The sequence below is a fragment of the Haliotis cracherodii genome, unplaced genomic scaffold (genome assembly GCF_022045235.1).
Source record: "Haliotis cracherodii isolate W230 unplaced genomic scaffold, xgHalCrac1.p SCAF_3, whole genome shotgun sequence".
NCBI classification, from domain to species: Eukaryota; Metazoa; Mollusca; class Gastropoda; order Lepetellida; family Haliotidae; genus Haliotis; species Haliotis cracherodii.
The window spans coordinates 5,068,718-5,095,708 of NW_027266286.1; the positions used below are offsets into that span (position 1 = coordinate 5,068,718).

Here is a 26,991-nt window from a genome sequence, read left to right on the forward strand (position 1 = left end):
CCTACAACGTAACTTTCGTAATGCTTTGTTTCATTTGTAGTTTCTTTCTTGTTTTCCGAGAAGATTTAAGTTACTATGTGAGTCTTCTGAGCAGGATGTGGCTTCATATGAGTGGAAACAACGACAACTCCATGTGACATACCCAGGGGTCTGGTGACAATATTATTTGTATTTTCGTTCCTTCATTTGTTCACAAATACCAATGATTCACTCGTGAAACCAGTTTCATTGACTAGAACACTTCCTGCATTCATTCATTTATCCAGTCAATCATTCTGTCGGTTAATCCATCACTTGGCCCATCTAATCACTCAGATTACCATCAGTTCACTCATTTATCCACAAGCTATATTCATTCATTCATTCATTCATTCATTCATTCAATCATTCATTCATTCATTCCTAAGCTTCATTCAAGCCTCCACATCCAGTCCACGCCAGGCCTCTATCGACCCATTCATAATCACTCTCATTCAATCGCCAGCCATTTCACCAACATCGTTAAGATACACCCATGAACGAGAACAGTATCCCACCAATTTTCATTCTTACTGTGGTTCAACGGAAACAACAATGATCATTCCGAAAATCATTTCTTAAAATAGTAATCTGTGTCTGGTCATGCTGCACAGGTCACAGCGACCTACCCATGACCTCAACTGCCCGAATCGATACCGAGAGTGGTGCTACAAGTGACGAAGGGTCAATTCTCCACCCACTAGAAGAAACAGGTGCCCCCGAACTGAAGGCTCTCAGTGGGTGTGCTTTGAAGGGGTCCTCAGTGAAACGTAATAACGTTATGAGATGTGTGTCACTATTGGCATGTCATCGGATTTAAGGTCAGTTAATACCACTCTGCCTTGTATTCACAAAAAAAACTCATTCTCAAATAACTGATGAATTACGCTTCAATCAGCCTTACGCCCTGTTCAGGGGGAGCACTTCTGATAAAGGAGACCATGGTGACAGACAGACGGACGGACGGACGAACGGACGGACGGACGGGCGGGCAGGCAGACAGACAGGCAGGCATCTTCTGTCCCCTACATCTTCTGTCCCCCACATCTTCTGTCCCCGACATCTTCCATCCCCGACATCTTCTGTACCCTACATATTCTGTCCCCAACATCTTCTGTCCCCTACATCTTCTGTCCCCAACTTCTTCCATCCCCGACATCTTCTGTCCCCTACATCTTCTGTCCCCAACATCTTCTGTCCCCGACATCTTCTGTACCCTACATCTTCCATCCCCGACATCTTAATTCACAAAAAACTCATTCTCAAATAACTGATGAATTACGCTTCAATCAGCCTTACGCCCTGTTCAGAGGGAGCACTTCTTATAAAGGAGACCATGATGACAGACAGACGGAAGGACGGACGAACGGACGGACGGACGGGCGGGCAGGCAGACAGACAGGCAGGCATCTTCTGTCCCCTACATCTTCTGTCCCCTACATCTTCTGTCCCCCACATCTTCTGTCCCCAACATCTTCTGTACCCGACATCTTCTGTCCCCACCATCTTCTGTCCCCTACATCTTCTGTCCCCGACATGTTCCATCCCCGACATCTTCTGTACCCTACATCTTCTGTGCCCGACATCGTCTGTCCCCGACATCTTCTGTCCCCAACATCTTCTGTCCCCAACATCTTCTGTCCCCGACATCTTCTGTCCCCTACATCTCCTGTCCCTACATCTTCTGCCCCCAACATCTTCTGTCCCCTACATCTTCTGTCCCCTACATCTTCTGTCCCCAACATCTTCTGTCCCCGACATCTTCTGTCCCCGACATCTTCCATCCCCGACATCTTCTGTCCCCAACATCTTCTGTACCCTACATCTTCCATCCCCGACATCTTACGTCCCCTACATCTTTTGTCCCCTACATTTTCTGTCCCCAACATCTTCTGTCCCCGACATCTTCCATCCCCGACATCTTCTGTCCCCTACATCTTTTGTCCCCGACATCTTTTGTCCCCTACATCTTCTGTCCTCAACATCTTCTGTCCCCGACATCTTCCATCCCCGACATCTTCTGTCCCCTACATCTTTTGTCCCCGACATCTTTTGTCCCCTACATTTTCTGACCCCTATATCTTCTATTCCCGACATCTTCTGTCCCCGACATCTTCTGTACCCGACATCTTCTGTCCCCTACATCTTGTGCGAGCCTATTAATTAATAGTATTCTTACGCCCCCTGTATCGTCTAATCATTTGAGTAAGTCATGACAATTTCTTGGGTATCATGTTAATGGTTGTCTGATATTATCAGCTTTGTAACCTGTGTGCAATAGAAAATGGGTGAATTTGTGTGTGAACTTTTTCAATTGACAATTTAATTTTTATACCCCACTGTTCTGATCAATAAAATAGGATCGGTTGGATTTCCCCATCAAACATTTTGAAAGAAGATGCAATTGGCACATTTTAAACCTCAATATAAACTTTTGAATGATATGTAAAGGTGTTTCACCATGCATGGCAGTGCAAGTGTCTCACGGATCGCTTGGCATTAAAGGGCTAAAACAAGGACGAACGGATCTCGGGAATATATTTCTGCACGAAAATACAATACCTAGATATTTGTAATACGATACAACCTCAACACTCTTTCCATCGAGAAACCAGTTCTCACATCTTCATATCCTACCTTCATTTTTTAAGGTTATTATTTTGTTATATATATTATCGATCACTCCATGCAGAGGACCCAGTGTAGGACTGATGCATTATTTTGTTTACATACACAGTAAAGGATATTGGCAGTAGTGTCCGCATGCAGCCACGCTATACCGCTCCGCAATGACACCCTAATATGGGGATTCCGGTTAAAAAGGCCTTTTGCAACCTACCCGTTGACTAAATGGATCGGGTAGTCAGGCTCGGTGACTTGGTTGATAGCGTGTCATTGTACCCTAGACGTGGTGACTTGGCTGCTAGCGTGTCATTGTACCCTAGACTTGGTGACTTTGTTGATAGTGAGTCATTGTACCCTAGACTTGGTGACTTGGTTGATAGCGTGTCATTGTACCCTAGACTTGGTGACTAGGTTGATAGTGTGTCATTGTACCCCAGACTTGGTGACTTGGTTGATAGCGAGTCATTGTACCCTAGACTTGGTGACCTGGTTGATAGCGAGTCATTGTACCCTAGATTTGGTGACTTGGCTGCTAGCGTGTCATTGTACCCTAGACTTGGTGACCTGGTTGATAGCGAGTCATTGTACCCTAGACTTGGTGACTTGGTTGATAGCGAGTCATTGTACCCTAGACGTGGTGACTTGGTTGATAGCGAGTCGTTGTACCCTAGACGTGGTGACTTGGTTGATAGCGAGTCATTGTATCCCAGACTAGGTGACTTGGTTGATAGCGAGGCATTGTATCCTAGACGTGGTGACTTGGCTGATAGCGAGTCGTTGTATCCCGGACTTGGTGACTTGGCTGATAGCGAGTCGTTGTACCGCAGACGTGGTGACTTGGTTGATAGCGAGGCATTGTACCCTAGACGTGGTGACTTGGCTGATAGCGAGGCATTGTACCCTAGACGTGGTGACTTGGTTGATAGCGTGTCATTGTATCCCAGACTTGGTGACTTGGCTGATAGCGAGTCATTGTACCCTAGACTTGGTGACTTTGTTGATAGCGAGTCATAGTACCCTAGACTTGGTGACTTGGTTGATAGCGAGTCGTTGTACCCTAGACTTGGTGACTTTGTTGATAGCGAGTCATTGTACCCTAGACTTGGTGACCTGGTTGATAGCGAGTCATTGTACCCTAGACTTGGTGACCTGGTTGATAGCGAGTCATTGTACCCTAGACTTGGGGACTTGGTTGATAGCGAGGCATTGTACCCTAGACTAGGTGACTTTGTTGATAGTGAGGCATTGTACCCTAGACGTGGTGACTTGGCTGATAGCGAGTCGTTGTACCCTAGACTTGGTGACTTTGGTGATAGCGAGTCATTGTGCCCTAGACTTGGTGACTTGGTTAATAGAGTGTCATTGTACCCTAGACGTGGTGACTTGGCTGATAGCGAGTCGTTGTACCCTAAGCTTGGTGACTTGGTTGATAGCGAGTCGTTGTAACCTAGACTTGGTGACTTGGTTGATAGCGTGTCATTGTACCCTAAGCTTGGTGACTTGGTTGATAGCGAGTCGTTGTAACCTAGACTTGGTGACTTGGTTGATAGCGAGGCATTGTACCCTAGACGTGGTGACTTGGCTGATAGCGTGTCATTGTACCCTAGACTTGGTGACTTGGCTGATAGCGAGTCGTTGTACCCCAGACTTGGTGACTTGGTTGATAGCGAGGCATTGTACCCTAGACGTGGTGACTTGGTTGATAGCGAGTCATTGTACCCTAGACTTGGTGACTTGGCTGATAGCGAGTCGTTGTACCCCAGACTTGGTGACTTGGCTGATAGCGAGTCATTGTACCCCAGACTTTGTGACGTGGTTGATAGCGAGTTGTTGTACCCCAGACTAGGTGACATGGTTGATAGCGTGTCGTTGTACCCCAGACTAGGTGACCTGGTTGATAGCGTGTCGTTGTACCCCAGACTAGGTGACTTGGTTGACAGTGTGTCGTTGTACCCCAGACTAGGTGACTTGGTCGACAGTGTGTCGTTGTACCCCAGACTAGGTGACATGGTTGATAGTGTGTCGTTGTACCCCAGACTTGGTGACTTGGTTGATAGTGTGTCGTTGTACCCCAGACTTGGTGACTTGGTTGATAGTGTGTCGTTGTACCCCAGACTTGGTGACGTGGTTCGCAAACAGCAGGGAGCGTTACTCATAATAGCAATCACTCGTGTGTCTTGTCCACACTCGAATAATCACAAGCAGCGGAAATATTGATGAATTCTTGCTGTGTTAAACAACAAACAAACACAAACCATTAACACGCCTTGACACCAAATAATGTAGGAAATCACTACACTGAGTATATACGTTTCGTAATGATCTCACACCCGTGAAGATCCGAGGTAGAATAGGTCTTCAGCAACCCATGCTTGCCATAAAAGGTCTGTTGGGTTGGTTGGTTGGTTTGTTGTTTAACGCCGCACTCAGCAATATTCCAGTTATATGGCGGAATTTAGTATGAGACGGATGAAATATAGATCCGGTGGTCACAACGGAAAAGGCGACTAACGGGATCGGGTGGTCAGGCTCGCTGACTTGGTTGATGCATGTCATCCATCCCAATTGCGTGGATCGATGCTCATGATATTAATCACTGGATTGTCTGGTCCAGACTCGCTTATTTCCCGACCGCCGTCATATAGCTGGAACATTGCCGAGTGCGGCGTTAAATAACAAACAAACAACAAACGAATGGAACGCCGTACAGGTAAAGGGAAATAAATCCTTACGACGTCAAGCCGACGAAGTCAGTTCACCGAGTGATTCGGTACGAATTAGTGTTAAATTATGCGCTTTTTAAAAAGGTGACAGATGTAAGATATGTGATATTGATTTTAAAACAAATTGAAGACTAAAAATAACATGACACAAACACGTGCTTGTCTATATATGTTTTAGTGTGTATGATCGCCATGCCGTGTGTTCGATGCTGACGATACGAGTCCCAGGGCAGTTTCGTACTGCATGCTTTTACAGGCTGAATTTTTGTGAAATGAACATACATTAATTCGTTGCTTTTCAAATATTCAGGGGATTGGGGCACTTTTGTCATTTACATAGTAATCATCCTTAACCGCATCTACGATTGTCATGGATGACATAGCTTCCATCAGTGCCATGAGTTTGAATATTGGGTTAAAAATAATAACTCTACCGTAGGGAAATGCTTGTGTTAATAAAAGGGGGCAAAACTCCTGACATCAGCAAAATATAGTTTTTAAGAATTTCCCCTATTTGTTTGTTTGTTTGTTGTTTAACGCCGCACTCAGCAATATTCCAGCTATATGACGGCGGTCTGTAAATAATCGAGTCCGGACCAGATAATCCAGTGATTGATATCATGAGCATCCATCCACGCTATTGGGATACGATGACATGCATCAACCAAGTCAGCGATCCTGACCACCCGATCCCGTTAGTCGCCTCTTACGATTTTAGATTTTTCTAGACTTTTGGCATGTTACGGGCAATATAATTATTCCTATACAAGAAAAACTAAAAATAAATAATGTTGCAATTAGTAGGAGGTTCGGTACTATTTTGTCGTAGATTGACTGGGCTATAACATGCTATGTTTATAATGTCAAAATCGTGGTCAATCGATGAGGGGAGGGGTTGTTGGTCAAAGGGAGACTACTCTGATTACATGCAAATCCAGGCATATCACGAACAACGCGCGGTGACATGTGGGTTCGAATCAACATTGAAATCTGTTTATGCATATAAAGTCAATAGCATAACACTGTCATCGTTTTTCATTGGCCTGATACGTTTATACAAACACAGGATTGACAGTGTTGCTATGTACGTTGTATATGATGAACGAGACTTGCATAATGATGTCTCCAGGTTTATCAGTACCATACCCGTGAGCGAGGGTTTCACCAAAGTCGTGAATGTCTAGGCCCTACATCACAAGCTTTCCTCCGACATAGAGCGGCGTAAAGCTATACTCACTTACTCACTCACATAAAACCAGGACGACAGCAGCACCCTTTCTCAACATAATCGTGTACCTAGCATGGTTCCACCACCAAAGGTCTGGTTAAGTTATTCCAGAAATATTATGGTGACGTTCAGAGGAATTTACTAAATATGACAGTCGCCTGTCAACACGATGCGTGATGCTATCCCCTACTGTGACTTTTACATGGAGTTGTCACCCCTCCTTACTCACTGGTATTTGTAAAATGGCATGGCTTTCAGATAATGTTTTTAGCCACCGAGTACCAGTATTACCTCACATGTCATAAGGGGCGGTCGAGTAGCCTAGTGGTTAAAGCGTTCGCTCGTCACGCCGAAGACCCGGGTTCGATTCCCGACATGGGTGCAATGTGTGGAGCCCATTTCTGGTGTCCCCCGCCGTGATATTGCTGGAATATTGCTTAAAGCGGCGTAAAACCATACTCACTCACTCACATGCATAATTTACTTTGGGTATTGATAGTTCGATTCTGGTCCATAACTTGATTGTCTAGTTTGTGCAGCCATCACATTGTGGTTTGTTTGTTTGTTGTTTAATGCTGCAGCAATATTCCAGCTATATGACGGCGGTCTGTAAATAATCGAGTCTGGACCAGACAATCCAGTGATTTACATCATGAACATCAATCCACGCAATTGGGATCGAAGACATGCTTCAACCAAGTCGGCGAGCCTGACAACCCGATCCCGTGAGTCGCCTTTTACGACAAGCATAGTTGGCTTTTACGGCAAGCATGGGTTGCTGAAGACCTATCTACCCCGGATCTTCACGGGTCTCGCTGGCGTTGACATATTGCCGCTGGGGACATCTTCTGGCCGAAACCCCAACGTTGTGTGGAAGACGTTATGGCAAGAACGTCATATACAACAACAAACAACGGGTGACATGTTTAATTCCGTAGTGTTTCCACTGTGGGAGGGATGCAAATACAGTGTGAATACAGAAGAAAGGACACAATGGTTCTTAGGGACTCAATGCACCGAGATACACGGAGGACCCATAGTTTTACGATGCACCTCGACTCTCATGTCGGCGATTGCCAAGGTGCATTGCTGACGTTATGACGCCCCGGAGATTACTACAACACGCTGTAGCAATCTGACGTGCTAAACCAACCATGACTGAAATATAATACAAGAACTCAGGCAAGGTGTTCTCGTAATGACGCTGCCGTACTGCTTATTGCTGAATACCTCTGTACTTTCTCCTGTAACAATACTTGGAGAATTTACAATCTTCGGCAGTTGACCTACCCGGTCTAATTTAAATGTCCCTCATTTAGCATGTCCTACCTTGATGCCGTGCAAGTTAGATAACATGTCAAGCGGGGGAAGGTTGTAGGAATGTAATGTCTATCACCATCTAAAATTATCATATGGAAAATATTTCTGATTAATATTTCTTATTAAGATTCTGCTTTACATATTTTTAATCAACACAAACTGTTTACCACAATAGAACAATAAGACAAAGTCGTAGATATCCTCACCCTTTAAACATGTGCAAATGTGTGTCATATACCACAAAAGGTTAAGCTGAAAGCTTGTTGATACAACTGATAATTGATGACTGAACAACATGATTCCAGCGATTCTTTAAATACTTTCAATATATTTCAAGGACGTTAATTAGTTATACTGTCAAAAGACAGAGCTTTTCATTTCATAGAAGTGTTAAAAAGACAATGTTTAAAACTCTAAATCATAATTAATAATTTAGCAAAAGCGAAAAATTCCTGAATTCCTGAAGCTGTGCTTGTGTTTTAGTACACACTGCATAATGAGCAACACCTCACTCTATCCGGGTACAATGTCACACAATCGACCAAGTCGTCAAGTCCTGTCCATCCGATTCATTTACTCGCCGTTCAAAACAATCCTGGATTGGTTGCTACATAGGGACCTATTTCAGCATGGATTTTCAAACGGATTTCAAGTAATATTGTCTTGTTTATGAGTTATGCTCATTCGTTATTGCCATAGAAACACTATACATGTACCTATCTGAATAGCAAAAGGCAGCAAATCGGCTCGTGATTGATGTGTATACAGTTGTACAAATAAATGCGAAACAGAGTTATGCCCTGGAAACGATCTCTATCCTCATTTGAACCTGTCTAACTTGTTGCCTTGGAAACACAACAAAATACAAAATAAAACATTTCTGAAAGACACTAGTTCAGTGCATGTCTGATGGCTACACAGGGTATCATGTTCCAAATATGGAATGGTTTATTGACTGTTGCTCTGGAAACGAAACGTGACGTGCGGATCCCGTGTCAATATAGCCCCTTCCTACTTGTTGGGGCGGGAGATAAAAAGTGATAAAATAAGATATACATAAAAACAGTCACTATTGATGTTAAACGTATCACGATATGAGTGAGTGAGTGAATGGTGTTTAACACCGCTTTTAACAGTATCCTGTTATATCACGGCGTGTCAGCTTAATGTGGAAGGAAAGCCCCAAGTGATGCAGGTCTTAGACGTTTACCACTTCAGTGAAACCCGAGAGTACGGTATGGTCTGACAAACCTAGAAACAGAATCGAGGCGAACCGGGACTCGAACCCACAATCATAGGTTACTGGCGTGCCCAAGGGACGCAACTCTGCACAGCGAATTGCGGCGCCTTCGACCAGTTGGCCACCCGTGCTCCCGTATCACGATATGCAAAAACATAGTGAGTAAAGTTTATTGTAAGAAAGATACCTAACACTCAATGCTACAAGTCAAATTTCAGTAATAACGGTCAATAAATAGATACATAAAGAATGACAAAAACATAGCTTCAACAGGTAATCAGGTCGTCGTAAGACTATGTTAAAGAGGGATACAGTCGTCTAAGGCGCCGCTATTCATGTCGTCCGACATTGGCATATCTGTCGATGTCAAGCATTGAACACGAGCCAGTAGTTTCACCAGTGCTAGCCCTGTTTTAACATGAATATCCCACTTGGACACAGTATACTGACTCCGAGCGGCCAGTCCTTGTTTATTCCCTATTAAAGACGAACACCAGGCAGGGTAACAACAAATACCATCTTTTATGTATTTTGGTATGACGTGACCAGAGATCGAACCCCTGACCTTCCGTTCAATGGGAAGGCGCTCTATCCACTGGACCACGGAGGCGATGCACGTGTATGAAGATCCGGTGTATGACAGAACAAAGGCTAGCTGTCAAAATGGGCCCTCATCCTCCCTCTATGTTCAATAAAGTAGCTCTCTAAACGACGACCAGTGCTTCGTGTTCTTCCTATTCGACCCGCAACGCCAAACTAGCAAGCCAGATTTGTGCAAAGTAATGCAAAAACTGCATATACCAAAAGAATATCTCGAAAGACCAAACATGTTAAAATTCAAAGCACTTTGAATTGTCCAAATATGGCCGTTGTGTGTTTTGAAAGTATTAAATCGTCCGGTAAACCTAAATCCGCCATCTGGCATTATACATAGTCATTTGTACCGCACACTTCGGCCAGAAGGTAATAAACTCCATGTTCTGTTCTGCATTGCGTAAGCGAGTGAGTATGATTTTACGCCGTTTTTAGCAATATTCCTGCAATATCACGGCGGGGGACACCAGAAATGGGCTTCACGTATTGTACCCATGTCGGGAATCGAACCCGGTTCTTCGGCGTGACGAGCGAACGCTTTAACCACCAGGCAACCCTTCTCTGCATTGCGAAAACATTACATATCTTAATGCGAACACGATACACGTCTTCAATCATAACAATAACATGTTTAAATTAACACTTCAAATGTCATTCTGAATATTCGACATACGGGAGACACATTAACCGATATCCATGCATATCAACATTATCATGCTGGGTAGTGTGTATATGATCACACATATTTTTCCCGTGGGGAATAAATCATGAACATGTGTGTGCATAAATAGAATTACACACAAATGACTCAAAGGCTAAAAAGAAATGCATTTGTCATGGTTCTTCCTATACACAAACGAACTCCTCGGCTTTCGGGGTTCACAAACGTTGATGAACCTTCAACACACAAACCATGATGGGGGATAACAAATACTATTTTTCCTCCAATAATAAAAACTTTTCTATGAAAGAACAATGAACGAGCATGGACGAACGGAACATTTAAATAAAAGTAAATACATCCTAACTGACATACCAGGTTCCACCGACTATTTGATATTTTGGAGGACCTGGCATTAAAAACACAGAAACAATTCAATATCATTAGTTTTTATACAAACAAAAACCTTCTCTGAAAGGCTAAAGGTCTTGTGGGTGTCCAAAAATTATAGATTTTGACTCCACCTTTCAGCGAGAAACATGTGTTGGAAAAATAGGTTGTCTAAATAACTTCTCAGATCCTTTCGTCCACCGACATCATGGTCTATTTCCAATCAGTAATCATATACCAGGACCAACATCATTTGTGGCTTTAGACTTTTGGATGAGATCAGTTCAAATCTGAGTCTATGATATTCGTGTCTGGACCTGTAGAATTTTAACTATTTCGCGAATCCTGGGTTTGGAAACCAGAATGAGTATCATTGAACAGTATTTCAGTCATATCACAACGCACCAGCTTAACGTGAAGGGAGAGGTCCACCGTGACGCACCAGCTTAACGTGAAGAGAGAGGTCCACCGTGACGCATCAGCTTAACAGGAAGGGAAATGTACACCGTGACGCACCAGCTGAATGTGAAGGGAAAGGTCCACCCTGACGCACCAGCTTAACGTGAAGGGAGAGGTCCACCCTGACGCACCAGCTGAACGTGAAGGGAAAGGTCCACAGGGACGCACAAGCTGAACGTGAAGAGAGAGGTCCACCCTGACGCAACGTGACGCACCAGCTGAACGTGAAGGGAGAGGTCCTCCGTGACGCACCAGCTGAACGTGAAGGGAGAGGTCCACCGTGACGAACCAGCTGAACGTGAAGGGAGAGGTCCACCGTCATGCACCAGCTGAACGTGAAGGGAGAGGTCCACCGTCACGCACCAGCTGAACGTGAAGGGAGAGATCCACCGTCACGCACCAGCTGAACGTGAAGGGAGAGGTCCACCGTAACGCATCAGCTTAACGGGAAGGTAAAGGTCCACAGGGACGCACAAACTGAACGTGAAGGGAGAGGTCCACCGTGACACATCAGCTGAACGTGAAGGGAGAGGTCCATCTTAAGATCTCTGGGTCATTAACGCCAGGAAAGTCCACACCATATTTATTAACTACTTGCGAGCTTGAGGAAGAGACGATTAACTCTAATTGGTAAAGTACAGTATATAAACCCTAGCAATATTCTCTTCTCGTCACAAGAAGAATATAGCAATAACCACAAGGCAACCTCATAAATTACTATGGAATGACACAAGAGACAAAGGTACTGTGTGAAAAGTGACAAAGACACACGAAGATGGTGGACTTAGAACACAATGAAGAAATTAAGAACGCAGCCAATTTTTCAAACTACTTCTGTCAACTTAATCCATTGATTTACCTTATTATCATTGTTGTCAGAACTACAATTCCATAGTATTAAACAATAACCTGCAATCAATGATATGCATCAGCATATTCACAGAACTGACAATAACAAAGCTTAACAAAAAACAATCATTGTAAACCTTGGAACGAAAAGTGTTTGTATATATTGCATGCTGTGATGCAATCAAGCGTCTCCATACGTGGCCCTGATCCTGCCGATGACGAAGTCGTGAGAACTGACTGGACTGTATCTCCCAGATCCATCCAAACAATTAATGACGACGTCATCATCGGGATCCACGAAAAGAACCGCCGACTGCCGACATTGCCTCTTGGTTGTCTCCTCCTCTGGGATGACGACTCGGTGCACCTGAAATACAAATCTTCGCTTAAAGACACCCTGAGACATTGCTCGGCTTACATTAATATCATCCGTGTTTTAGTACTTTGAGTAGACTCCGTGAAGATCCGGGTTAGAATTGGTTTTCATGAACCCATGTTAATGGTGAGGGGGGACGTCCTAACGGATCCGATGATCAGGCTTGCTGACCAGGTTGATGCATGTAAGGTATCCTAATTGAAGCCTAGTATCCGTGTGGGATTTTTGTCAAATATATATTTTCCTCCCGAAAATACAGGGGAAAATATTGTGTTCTCCGGTTTTACATAAAAACCGCAGAGCCGTGAAGATCCGGGTTAGAATCGGTCTTCAGCTTGTGGTAAGAGGCGACTAACGGGATCAAGTGCTCAGGCTCGCTGACTTGGTTGATGCATGGCATCGGACACCAATTGTGTCGGTCCATGTTCATGATGTCAATCACTGGATTGTCTGGTCTTATCCCGATTATTTTCAGACCTCCGTCATATGACTGTCATGTTGCTGAGTGCGGAGTTAAACAACAAACGCCATAATTAGCACCACACACGCTGGATGTTCCCTAAGAATCATCAGGAGCACCCTTAGACTTCAGCACCACAACTTCTCGTGCGTACGATCTCCGCGTAGGTCACGAGGACAAGCACGTGTGCGACGTGACTGTAGACATTGTGGTGCTGAATTCTAAAGGTAGGCCGATCATGCATATAGATGTTAAAGGAATAACCCAGACGTACCGTTGCCTTGAGTTTGTCGGCGGTCCACCTCTGCATGAGGTCGCCAATGTTGACGACTATTGTGCCCTCTATTGGGGGTACCGAAATATAAGTCCCATCGGTAGACATTATCTGTTGAAGAGAAAGCAGTGTCACAGCAGCGTATTAAAGGGTTGTAATGTAATTTAACAATTGATAAGTATAATTCTTTATGTATGTCCTTAGCAATATTTCACAGAGGGAGGCCTAAAAGTTGACATCACACATTGTACAATGACGGGAACCGAACCCACAGTCGGCTTGCAAACACTTCACCCGCTGGTCAAATAACAATCAGTTGTCATATATTGTTGCGAACCGATTAATGATGCAACTTTTCAAATTATTAAATTACGTATTTTAAATCATAGTTTGGAATTGTGGCTGCATCTGTTAGATATAATAGTGAGTGAGTGAGTGAGTGAGTAGGGTTTTACGCCGCTTTTAGCAATATTCCAGCAATATCACGGCGGGGGACACCAGAAATGGACTTCACACATTGTACCCATGTCGGGAATCGAACCCGAGTCATCGGTGTGACGGGCGAACGCTTTAACCACTAGGCTATCCGACCGCCCCTGTTAGATATAATAGTTCCAGTGCAGTCCATACAACCCCAAGAGAGATTCCGATTTCCCCACGGATCTCATTTTAAGTGGCCCACAATAACACTATCATTGCTACACATTTAGCCCAGTAGTTGCGAGTATTCCTTATGTGTATACAAAGAGGTGATTGCCGACCGACTGACCAATCCCAAAGTCAACATCAGTGCTTAGCTGGCGTCTCTGTAGTCCTTGTGTGGAAATACCCACCTGTAACCCCCCAATCTTGTCTTGGATCAGCAGCGCCAGGGTGCCATAGTCTGTGTGCTCACCGCATCGCAGCTGTCCTGGTTTGATTGCTGGAAATTCACATAAATATTCAATTCAAGGTGGGGTGAAATGGGGTTTAACGTCGCGAAGATTATTGCACTTATATAGCGACATGCATGCACGTGTGTGTGTGTGTCTGTGTGTTTGTATGTGTGTGTGTGGTTGCTTGTACTAGTCCGGACTGATGCCGATTTATAGTGCTAGCTCACTGAGATACCATACCGCAGTTTAACATGAATAGCCCACTCAGACACAGTATACTGACTCCGAGCCGTTTTAGCCCCTTAATGCCGAGCGCCAGACAGGGTAACAACAAGTACCATCTTTTAACGTCTTTTGGTATGACGCGGTCGGGGATCGAACCCCGGACCTTCCGCTCTCCGGGCGGACGCTCTACCACTAGACCACGGAGGCAGTCTATTCAGTTCAAACGTTTTCTGTATGACAGGCCATCGGCCCAAATACGTGAAGTGGATACAGTACAGTACAGGGTAGTTTTAGTAGAATCTAGGACTGGGACGGGTAACTCGGGTGGGTACTGAGTAGGACCCGGGTACCCACTGGACTACCCGGACCTGTGGTTAGTCACGTGATATATTGTTTAATGACAAAAAGTATCTGGAACTCTATGGTTACACTACAAGTCACACATGTTCGCATTTCTTTCTGACTATGCACCCATTTCTTCTGACTTTTCACACCTTTGAAAAAAGATATAACTTGAGTCAACTTCAGTGTATGCATGACCAGATTGTTTAATACATGTATCTAAATACGTTTTGCCAGTGCGATGTTAAAAAATGCCCAATCGGACATTTTGTACCTATCTTTTGTGACCTACAGTGTGTACCAGAGTATGGTAATTCGGACTCGTCACAGCCCTAGTAGAATCACATGTTTCATTTCTGTACATTTCTGGTCTTGGGGGTCATATTTGAAATGTAATATAACAGATTTTTAATCTTGATAATGTGAGGTTGCCACAGAGCAACAAGAAAGCGTGGGGACGAGGGCCCGTGGCTGCTTGCAACAACTAACCAAGGCGTCAGGGTACGACGACACCATCAGTAGCAGATTTTAACCTAATTATTTCGGCTCTTACCAGAAGGATTGGGGACGAAGCAACATTTTCAGACAAGCTGATTAGTTCAGATACGATATTAGTATTTATCACCCAATGGGTGAAGAGAGGATGGGATGAGATAAGAAACACGCGTGTCGCTTTGGCTAGGTCAGACACCAAAGAAATTCAATTCAATTTGATATCTGCGGAGAATGAATAGTATTCTTCATGGCTGCACAATTCCACACCAAGGATATCTTTTGTATGGTCGGGTTTGCAAAATGAAGAAAATAAAGAAGGCAAACATAAGCTTTGATTTGTTTTGTTTGTTGTTTAACACCGCGTCCAGCAATATTACCGCTATATGACGGCGATCAGTAAATAATCGAGTCTGGACCAGACAATCAAGCGACTGACATCATGAGCATCCATCCACACAATTGGGATACGATGACATGCATCGACCGAGTCTGTCGACAGGATCCAGTTAGTCGCCTCTTACGACAAGCATAGACGCCTTTTACGGCAAGCATGGGTTGCTGAAGGTTTTTTTCTTACCCGGATGTAAGCTTTGACTACAGTCGTAGCCCTAAAGGTCGTGGATAAGTAAAGACAAGAATCGATAGTGAGGGCACCTTATCCCAATTACAGTTGCCGCATATATCGCAAGTATTTGGGCCTATAAAATCTTGATGTTTCCGTGCAAACATATAAACCGTTTGTCGGGATCAAAAATTGAGTAAGTTTAGAACTGTATTTCAGTTATATCAGGGCGTGCCGGTTTCATATGGGACGTTCAACCCTTTGGTGAAACCAACGAGCACGAGTGTGTACTGACACACCTAGGAATATAACCAAACAAATCTGTGGTTTGAACCTACTATCGATCGGTTTTGCCACGCCAAAGGGAAGCAACTCTGCATAGCGAGTTGCGGCCCCTTAGTCTCATTAAAATAACTCTGTGTGTGAAGAAGATCGATGGAAGGTCGTGTCAGGTGAACTTTCTATTCAGCCAATCAGCGGAACTTCTGGGTCCCAGTGAGAAAAGGGCATTCAAACATGCATTCCTGAGTTCTGTATCTCGAAAACGAAGTTCAGCGTTTTTTTCCGAATTTAAAACAATTTATTCACTTTGTCGAATTATTCCTTTTCAGAAGGCTGACTTCCGATTGGCCATGCTTCCTTTACTCGGGATTGGCGCTCGCTCAGGGTTCATCAGTCATAACCGTTCGTGAAGGAGTAGGATCTTGACGCAGAGAGGCGTCGTATCCGTGCAAATTTTAATGAGATTGGCCGCGCCTTAGACCACTGGGTCACCTGTGCCCCCGGATCATAGGAGTTCATTGTAGACTGATAGGCAGTGGCTGCGCCTTAGACGACTGGGCCACCCGTGCCCCTGGATCATAAAGTATCACTGTAGACGATAGACAATGGAAAGTCAAGTCGAAACCTATCAAGCAGTACTTACAACCATCCTCAGGTAGAGGTGGATAGTAGATGCTCCGTAGTGTTGCCGGACTTTGCTTCCCTCCCAGACTTCGGTGCCGGCTTCGGAGATAATTCCTATCCTGCAAACACATACCACGTGTCAAGAACTCTAATTTAATCATTAATTTGATGCGTGAATTGGGAAACCTCCCAACTACTATATAAGGGACCCAGTCCTGCAGAGGGAGTTTCAATGTTGGGATGCAAATATAGTGCAACCTAGGGTACAATACCCCGATATTAAAGTTCATTAATATATACCTAATATACTTATATTTCTTTGCTAATGACGTGAGTGAAAGGTGCTTCAAGACGTCAATAATATTTCATCTACTAGAGAGAGTGAGTGAATGAGTATGGTTTTACGCCGCTTTTAGCAATATTCCAGCAATATCACGACGGGTACACCAGAAATGGGCTTCACACATTGTACCCATGTCGGGAATCGAACCCGGATCTTCGGCGTGACGAGAGAACGCTTTAACCACTAGGCTACCCGACCGCCCCTCATCTACAAGAATAGTGCAGCGGCTTTTGTGTGTAAACGTGCCCTAGCTTTATGGGTAGACGGTTCAGAAACTAGTTATAGAACCCTGTTTAACAATGGGATTCACAATGTAAAACATATGTGTGTTGCCAATGGCATTTTGGTAAACAAAAGAAACATAACACATCAAACGAACATTATTAGAATATAATCAAATTATGCTAATATTCCAAAATCATGGAAAACAATAAGGGACACCACATTGAATAGTATTAACCATATGGGATTTGTTTTCACACACAAAATGTGTTACCATCAATCGTTTACGTCTGCAAATCCCCCAAGCCTTGTTTGAAAAGTGTCGAAGTCAGATCAATTCAAATATTCCATGCACATGTCTATTTTCTCAATTCTGAAAATGTACCCAAAATGGTTTTTGTCCGCACAGATTCATGAATAGAGTTACGTATACTAAATGAGAACAGCTGAAAGTGAAGTTAGTTGATGATGACATTTGCCCTTTTTGTGGACCAGTACAGTACCTGAGAGTTTACTTCACATGTTTTGTTTGTTTGTTTGTTTGTTGTTTAACGCCCCACTCTGCAATATTCCAGCTATATGACGGCGGTCTGTAAATAATCGAGTCTTGACCAGACAATCCAGTGATTGATATCATGAGCATCGATCCACGCAATTGGGATCGATGACATGCTTCAACCAAGTCAGCAAGCCTGACCACCCGATCCCGTGAGTCGCTTCTTACGACACGCATAGTCGTCTTTTACGGTAAGCATGGGTTGCTGAAGACCCATTCTACCCCGGATCTTCACGGGTCTACTTCACATGTCCTAGTTTTTGGAAAGCTGTTAATGAATTTTGGTTAAAATTGAAAAAAAATATTAACTTGCACTTTTCTTGTGAACATAATTTGACGAAAATAGAAACATTATTTCGCCATTATCCCAACAGTTTACTTTTAAATCTGTTGGCCAAATAACATGTACATGTACCCAGCATCAACACAATATCCTGTTATTAGATGCATTAATTAGAGAGTAAACAGATGTATAACGTTGAAAGATGTAGAGCTGTCTTCTATGTATTTTATGTGCGCTTCGCTTCACCGGCCATCCTTTAATCTTATGAAGAACCCTGAAAATGACTGTCACGTATGCCTACCCAGTGTTGCCAAGGACAACTGCAGATCACACGATAGTCAACGAGGGAAATACAATACTCCTTTGTCGTTCATTTATGGAACACCAGATATGACTGTTATATTAGCATGTCAATAAGGTGTTTTAATTTCTTTGCTTACGGATTCACAGACCCATTTCTTCATCAGTGTGAAATGTCTGCTTTTCTTTCCGAGGTAAATTTCAGAACTTCAAAGCTCCCCTAAATAGGTTGGTTGTTTTGTTGTTTAACGCCGCACTCAGCAATATTCCAGCTATATGACGGCGCCTAAACAGGAAGCAAATAAACACTTCGACTTGGCATTTCGAAAAAAATATGTTTTTACTTTAGTTCAGAAATTACCATGAGGAATGTTTCTGAAATGTATTTTTATTCCATTTTGACCATCATTAAGCTTTTGGAAAATAGTCTGTAAACCAACATCGTCAATATTTCACCATGTTCCTCCTCTCACATCCATCCGCAATACAGTACAGTGCTGACGCGTGTCTATTTCATGTTACACAATGAAATGTGTGTAATGTGCACTACTCCCTGCAGGAACTTTGTGCGAACCCTGCCTGACGCAATGTCTAGAGTAGATAGCAGGATGCTATGCACTTATTGCAAAAGACTTACTTACTTTTGGCGTAATCTGAGGTTACATAGGTCAAAGCTCTCCGTGGTTTCCTCCAGCTGGAACCAGGGTGCCGTTGTACAAAGCGGAGCTAAGGTGATCGTAGCTCCCATACCTTAACATAGACCTACCATAGACGTAGCGGAGCTAAGGTGATCGTTACTCCCATACCTTAACATAGACTTATCATAGACGTAGCGGACCTAAGGGGATCGTTACTCCCATACCTTAACATAGACTTACAATAGTCGTAGCGGCGCTAAGGTGATCGTTACTCCCATACCTTAACATAGACTTACCATAGTCGTAGCGGCCAGGAAACAATAGGAAGCCATCTCTCATAACCACGAACCATAACCACTCCTTCAGTGTGTACCCACCTGGAGGCCCAGTGAGATGGACATCACGTCCAGGACCCGATGGGCTAGCTGTGTGACGTGGGTGAAGAAGTTCGAAAAAGCTGCTTCCATACCCGGGACACTGTCGGGGTATTTCTGAAACAAGTGGAAATATCTTTAGGTGAAACATGAAAATCTCCCTAGACACATCATAAATCGTAGTGGTATGACTGCAGAGCCCAAGATAACTTTTTCAGCAATTGAGTTTTTACTCTAGCGTTTCTATTTTAATTGGGTTATTACATTTTTCATTGGGTAACCAATATTTTTTCACTAATCTATTTATCACTATTTGTTTTTTTCCCAAAATTATTGAACATTTTCAGATTTTAAAAAAATAAAATGATGTTTCAGATGTATATACCTGTTCTACATATATAGGCTTGACCCGGAAAGTAAATTAGCTTGTAATTGTGTTTCGGAAGTTAGCTCCTTTGTACGCATCCTGAAAAAGCTTCATGGGTATTTACGCAAGCTGTTTTGAGTTTTTCGTTTAATGCATGCGTTTCTGTTCACAAGTTAACTGAAAGTAATTTGGTTTTGAATAGTGTTTTATGCAAATAATCTGCGTCTCTGTAGCTCTGGACTGTCGTAAATCTATGTTAAAGTATATGCTTTGCGAATGACAGTCGATCGCTTTGTGAAACAGGGCCCTCGACCTTTACAGGAACCGATGTAGTGAGTGAGCGTGGCTCCATGCCTCTTTCAGCAATATAACGATACGTTTATCACGACACATTATACAAGTAAAGGGTTTGGTTGGTTGGTTTGTTGTTTAACGCTGCACTCAGCAATATTCCAGCTATAACGGCGGTCTGTAAATAATCGAGTCTGAACCAGACAATCCAGTGATTGACATCATGAGCATCGATCAACGCAATTGGGATCGATGACATGCATCAAGCAAGTCAGACAGCCTGACCATCCGATCCCGTTAGTCGCCTTTCACTTGATGCTTGTCATCGTATACCACAATTACGTGGATCGATGTTCATGATATCAATCACTGGAATGTCTGGTCCAAACCCGATTATTCGATTATTTATATACCGCCGTCATATAGCTGGAATATCGCGGTTTAAACCAAAAGAATATATACATAATGCAAGTGGCATCTATGTATTGTTTGTTTGTGTTGAGGCACACTCAGCAATTTTTCAGTCGTGTGGGGCCGGACAGTAAACAATCGAATCTGGATCAGACAGTGATTTATATTTTTAACAAATTCTCACGCTCCGGATTGCGATGATGACATGCAGCCCACCAAGCCTGACAAACCAAGCCACGTATTGGCCTCAAACAATCAGCAAAGGTTGCTGGAGACCTTTCGAAACAATCCAAATACTACAATACATGTGGACACTTGGAGGCCCTTGCTATTCTTGGGTGGGTGTGTCATTACGCGGTCAAAGCCGTCTGGCAATCAAGCAAGCCTATTCCACAACCTTTGTGAGCGCTTCACTGCAATGAATGTTTGGCATTCGTGACCAACTCGTGTTATTCCGGGACAAGCCGAAGAGCTCTTGTTGCAGGCTCAAGAGGTCAAGAGGTGACGAATGGAATGTTTGGTTCGTACTTACAATGTTGAGGTGATCGTCACATGATGAATAATTAAAGGTCTCCTTCAGATCCCCCGGCCTCGACGGAGTCAGCCTGGAACATAAGGCGATCTACGTGACCAGCAGAACAACGCAAGCACTGGGGAGATAGTACTGGAGAACTCAATATGAGGTGAGATGAAATGGGGTTTAATGTTGCGTCCATGATTATTGAACTTCTATAGCCACGTGCATGCACGTGTGGGGGTGGGGTGGGGGTGGGGTGTTGCTTGTACTTATCCGTACTAATGCCGATTTTATAGTGCTAGCCCACGCAGACACCATGCCGAAGTTTAACGTGAGTACTCCTCTCAGACACGGTAGACTGACTCCGAGCCGACCGCTCCTTGTTTTAGACACTTAATGCCGAGATGTACCATATTTTAACGTCTTTTGGTATGACGCGGGCCGGGAACCGAACCCCGGCCCTCCCGCTCTCCGGACATCCGGACGGACGCTCTACCACTAGACCACGGAGGCGGGCATGTCGCAGGGATACTCACCCACTCACGCACAGCACACTGTCTTCGAGTTCATGTTTTATCCCCTTGATACCGAGAGCCAGGCAGGGTAACAACAAGTACCATCTTTAAACGTATTTTGGTATGACGCGGCCAGGGGATCGAAACATTGACCTTTTGCTCACCGGGCAGACGCTTTATCCACTAGACCACGGACTCAAAATAGAGGTGTACTCAAGCTGTCACACATAGAGTGTATACACACTATCTGTTTCAGCTGGTCTTTTAATTATTCAGCCAGAAGGATAACGCAAAACTAATTCACCAAACATAAGACAGAGAGAAACGGGCAACCAAGGGAGATTACACTGAATGGGCCGTTGTGATATATCGGCATAGAGTACTACCAACACAAATTGCTTAATATTATTAAGGGACAATTAGGAGACAAACAGCATGCGTTTGCAGATTTGCGGGTTTTATTGAGTATTTGCTGCCCAGAAATTTCATTTGAAACGGACGGATAACGCCATGAAATTGCTGGACATGCGAATAAAACCAAATCAGAAAAAAACATGTGTATGTCCTGAATGACTAGATTAACCACTGACACAATCTGCGTGGCACTTAGACATAAACAGCTCATGTAGAAAATGTTCGATGAAGTAATCACTTAGTTTTATATATATCTAGCTTAGATACTTGCCGTTCCTTCTCGAGTGCTTGGAAGCCATTAAATCTACCAGTCGGAGACTCACACGCCTCCTTCACGTCCCTCGGTTCACTGAAGAAGGTTTTCGAAACCCTAAAAAAGTCATCGACCTAAAAAACATAAATTGACACACATTCGTACTTTTCAGACATACCAAGACCAGGTTGCCGTCATATTTACGTTCCCTGTCCTTAATAAGCAAACTCATATACCAGACAAAAGCAATCTGGGATCATGAGTACTTTGGGGGTATTTAATTATGAAATTGTATGCTCAGTCTTAACCACAAAAAATATCCCCAAAGATATGCATGATCCGTCCCTGTTTTTGTTAAGTATGAATGACAGTGAAAGACGTTGACTGACGTTGAATGGCAGTTTTACAAGGACACACATATGTTCATATAACTAAGACAGGTTACATTTGCAAGATTTGTTTGTTTGTTGTTTAACGCCGCACTCAGCGATATTCCAGCTATATGACGGAGGTCTGTAAAATAATCGAGTCTGGACCAGACAGTCCAGTGATTGACATCATAAGCATCGATCCGCGCAGTAGGGATCGATGACATGCATCAACCAAGTCAGCGAGCCTGACCACCCGATTCCGTTAGTCGCTTTTTACGACAAGCATAGTCGCCTTTTACGGCAAGCATGGGTTGCTGAAGACCTATTCTACCCCGGAATCTTCACGGGTCCCACGCAATTGGGATCGATGACATGCATCAACCAAGTCAGCCAGCCCGACCACCCGATCCCGTTAGTCGCCTTTTACGACAAGCATGGGTAGCTGAAGACCTATTCTACCCCGGAATCTTCACAGCTTTGAGTGGAATATCAGGGGCGAGTGGTGACGAATGTCTTAACAGGTGCGCATGAATTGTAAATCTGGTTGTGGCCTCGACATCGGACGTCTCATTCCATACAACTACAATGACAACGAAGCATCAAGTTGCCTTTGCTTAAGTGTCAGAACAGGTCTCCAAAGGAAAGAATGGCCACGTGTCCCAGTGAGGATCATCGATATTTTGTCATGACTTATTAACAATAGTAGGTACGTAAATGTTAAGTTACTGCTTGTATCATCAGTTGAATCATTGTTATTCAACACCAACAAGAAACCTTGCTGATGTCATTCTAACACTTAACCCTGACTTAACATGTTCAAGCCTTTAGAGTATAAATATTTCCTCTGCTTATAATCCTCCACTTACTATATATATTCTGTACTATGTCCCTCATTCAGTCTTGCTTGACAACGGTATAAGGATCTATACCGAAGCGTCGCTTTTCACAGTATTAAAGAAGTTGTTATCCATAAAATTGTGTCTATCTTGTCATCTGTCAACTTCTAAGTAATGCCTATCAAACAATATATAAATAGTTTATTCAGTGTAGGTCTACGTGTCTACGTGTACTTTATGCTTATGTGATCTCGCGTTTTCTTTCAGTTTGATTATATCACCTCTTACTTTTACTATTAATGTACTCACAGAGGTCCCGTTGATTTGACGAGACTGGTGTTTACATTATCCAAAAACAGATTTATACCACCGTGTTTTGTTCTTTTTTTTCTTCTGCTGCTGTCTGTGAAAATTTTTTTCGTTTTTGTTTGTTGTTTAACGCCGCACTCAGCAATATTCCAGCTGTATGACGGGGGTCTGTAAATAATCGAATTTGTGCCAGACTATCCAGTGATTGACATCAATCAACCAAGTCAGCGAGTCTGATCACCCGGTCCCGTTAGTCGCCTCTTACGACAAGCATAGTCGCCTCTTACGATAAGCATAGTCGCCTTTTACGGCAAGTTTGAAGACCTATTCTACCCCGGATCTTCACAGGCTGCTTGTTAACTGAAAGCGCTAAGCCTACAAGTGCGCAAACCAGCAGTGGAGCCAGTAGACCATGTAGACTTGATCATAGTTTCTTCGGAAGCGCGGTAGCACCCACGTGGGAATTTGAAGCAGTTGAACATAGAAACCCTAGGCTACCACACCTTATTTTGTTAAAGCACAGAAGCTGGTATAGTTTCTACATGTTGAGGGGCACGGTTGGCCGTGCCGTGTGAGGAGCCGCAATTCGCTGTACAGAGTTGCATCCCGTAGGTACATCAGTAACCAATAACCGTGAGTCCGAATCCGAGCTCGCCCCGATTATGTGTCTGGGTTTGTCAGCACCATACCCGGGGTTTCACCAAAAAGGAAACCTACATTAGGCTTACACGCCCTGATATAAATGGAATATTGTTCAAAGTGGCATCAAACCCAACGCTTTCCCTCACTACATTTAGATATGAACGAAAGTGGCGGAGCTTCTATTGAGACGCTGTATTACATGTGTTCCTAATCGCTGTAGGAAGCTATAACTAAAGCTATATATGGTCAGTTGAAACTGGGACTTGTAATTCGACAAGGGAGCACCACACAATCCAATACCATACAGCCCCGGTGTCTTTGTTCGTCATCAATCTCATGTCATGTAGTGTCGAGTTTCTTGGTGACTCAGCGGACGGTCAGGCGATCAGTACTCTAATACAACTGCATTCGACTTGACTGTTTCTCACCTAGTGGTGGAATCCGGAACACAAGAGGTGCCGGGCACTCTGTGATGTTAGTTTGTTTATTTGTTATTTAACGCCGTACTCAGCAATATTCCAGCTTTTCGCGGCAATAATTGAGTCTGGACAAGACAGCCCAGTGATTGACATCATGAGCATCGATCCACGCAATTTTGATACTATGGCATGCTTTAACCAAGTCAGGGAGCATGACCACCCATTAGTCGCCTTTTACGGCAAGCATGGGCTGCTGAAGACCTATTCTTCCCCGGATCTCCACGGGTCCGGTGATGTTGAGAGTAAGTCAGGCTCGGTGACTTGGAAGATAGCGATACATAACGCGTGGGACTTGCTCATAATATACTGAACCGCAAAAGAAACGTGAGAAACCTAATTTGTCCAAACACTGTAAACATACTTTGAGACATATTAAAAAGATGATACTTGGCAAAACTGATAATCAAGGCTGAAGTTAAAGTGTCAAACGTTCTTAAAGTGAAACACAACACTTGTCTCTGTATCAGTATCTCGTGTGTCCGCCATGTGCATTTATGACTGCCGTGCAACGTCGATTCAATTTGCACGGAACTCACTTGCATCGGGTTACCATGACAGTTGCCGTGATGCGTTTGGGCGATCGGTTTTATTGCTTTGTTTTCTTATCATTGAATTTCATTTTTCCAGACAAGATATTGTTAAATTTTAGAAACAAAAATTACCCAGATATTTAAATGACAACATTTTATGCAGTGTTACTTGGGGTGACGTTTCTTTTGCGGTTCAGTATATGAATCACTGGTTTCTTTGGTCCAGACTCGATTATTTACAGGCTGTCGTCACGTTGCTGGAATATTGTTGATTGCCGCGTTACCCAACATTCAAACAAACAAAACATAAAATGAAATTACCAAATGAGGCAATTTGTAATTCATCAATAATTAAATGAAACCAATTACAGCGCCCCATTACAACCCATCTGTCGCCGACTCCAATGATGGATGCCGATCAACCAAATGTTACTAGTCTACTGAACCCCATACATATGACCTGACGCTCCCACCTGGCACCAGTTGAAACAACGCATTAAACAGTCATAATGTCGGTAATAAATGCCTCCCCCTCCCCTACAGTAATGACAACAAACCGCCAGGATCGAATTGCCTTTCCACATTGTATATCAATGTCACATTTATATTTGTTCGCATACATTATATACTTTAAAATTTGATAAGGCCACACTTTTTGTAACTTACATTACCATATTTATACAAGAAAATGGGTTTTGCAGTTTTTTCCTTCACTACAAGTCGGCTGGCAAGAAATAAAAATGGTTTAATGTGGCTGCTATAAGCAATACAAACAAGCGGAAATACTGTTTTGCATCTATGCGTCCTTGTAACTGCAACAAACCTTATTTGGACTCCCATGTTTATCATGTCTCAACTGAGATTCTGTTTATTTATAAATATCCCCCCCCCCCCCCAACCACGGTCTGCTGCAATTCGGAAATGGGAGTTTAGCTACTTATATATTACTTTAGGTTCATTGCCATTGGATGCCTTTAATTCGGTGAATAAAAAAAATATAAACTAAGGCTGTTCAGTATTTTTCAAACAAGGGGGATAAAAGGCGTAAAATGGACAGCTAACCGGCTTCAGAGTAGTGATGTCAATTCATTGTGAAGTCATGGTAACCGATAATGACACAATGGTCTTATAAGCATTGTCATGACATAAAAATGTGGAGATGTATCTTACGAGATATCGCTTGATCTCACCCAAGCGATATCTCCTGTGGAAGCAAGCTTTGGGTGATAAATAGTGAATCTCACCCGAGTGTCTTTTGATATCAAATTTATCAAAACCGGTTGATAAAAGTGGAAAAAGTCCGAGGCTTTCCGAGGAGTTTTCCCACTTTTAACAACGTCTGTTGATATATTTGATGTCAAAAGACAAAAGGCCGGTTGAGATTATATTTATCATCGAACATCATTCTTCCAACGTTTTCAGTTAGTAGACAGTAATATGCAATGTCTTAGTGTAAAAAGTACTGCAGACAGCTTCAGTAGCAGAGCCATTAGTGGTGTCATTTGATTGTGACGTCATGGGAACCAGTGATGTCACAATGGTCTGCAAAGCATTTTGATGCAATTTCATTTCATCTCCAGCGATATCTACAATGAAGATCTCACCCAAGCGATATCTCCTGGGGGAGTCAGTAGACTGATGATAAACAAGGTCATTAACCTCTGTAAACTGCCCATTGTCCAGGTATCGGGGACGGTCTGTGGCTTGTAACCTCCATG

At 43.4% G+C, this 26,991-nt stretch overlaps 3 protein-coding genes across 5 annotated transcripts in view; all 3 read right to left on the reverse strand.

Moving 5' to 3' along the window:
- Nucleotides 1-1,454: 1,454 nt before the first annotated feature.
- On the reverse strand, nt 1,455-1,859 carry LOC139474209 (FMRF-amide neuropeptides-like). The gene has a single exon (XM_071257116.1). The coding sequence runs from the start codon at nt 1,857-1,859 to the stop codon at nt 1,455-1,457; it is 405 nt and encodes a 134-aa protein (XP_071113217.1).
- A 1,191-nt stretch (nt 1,860-3,050) lies between these two features.
- LOC139474210 (hornerin-like) lies at nt 3,051-4,652 on the reverse strand. The gene has a single exon (XM_071257118.1). The coding sequence runs from the start codon at nt 4,650-4,652 to the stop codon at nt 3,051-3,053; it is 1,602 nt and encodes a 533-aa protein (XP_071113219.1).
- Nucleotides 4,653-7,515: 2,863 nt separating this feature from the next.
- LOC139475013 (uncharacterized) overlaps nt 7,516-26,991 on the reverse strand; it is a 139,797-nt gene continuing 120,321 nt past the window's right edge. For all 3 annotated transcript variants that reach the window (XM_071258227.1, XM_071258229.1, XM_071258228.1), the window contains 7 exons: nt 22,125-22,240; nt 20,940-21,012; nt 19,342-19,455; nt 16,642-16,741; nt 14,051-14,139; nt 13,218-13,328; nt 7,516-12,474 (listed from right to left, as the gene is read on the reverse strand). In XM_071258227.1, the coding sequence (XP_071114328.1) occupies nt 12,289-12,474; nt 13,218-13,328; nt 14,051-14,139; nt 16,642-16,741; nt 19,342-19,455; nt 20,940-21,012; nt 22,125-22,240 (789 nt within the window). In that variant the 3' untranslated portion in view covers nt 7,516-12,288. The remainder of the gene's footprint in view (nt 12,475-13,217; nt 13,329-14,050; nt 14,140-16,641; nt 16,742-19,341; nt 19,456-20,939; nt 21,013-22,124; nt 22,241-26,991) is intronic.

Coding starts and splice junctions, on each gene's coding strand:
- LOC139474209 (XM_071257116.1), bottom strand. CDS start 1,859: ATGTCGGGGATGGAAGATGTAGGGTACAGAAGATGTTGGGGACAGAAG.
- LOC139474210 (XM_071257118.1), bottom strand. CDS start 4,652: ATGTCACCTAGTCTGGGGTACAACGACACACTGTCGACCAAGTCACCT.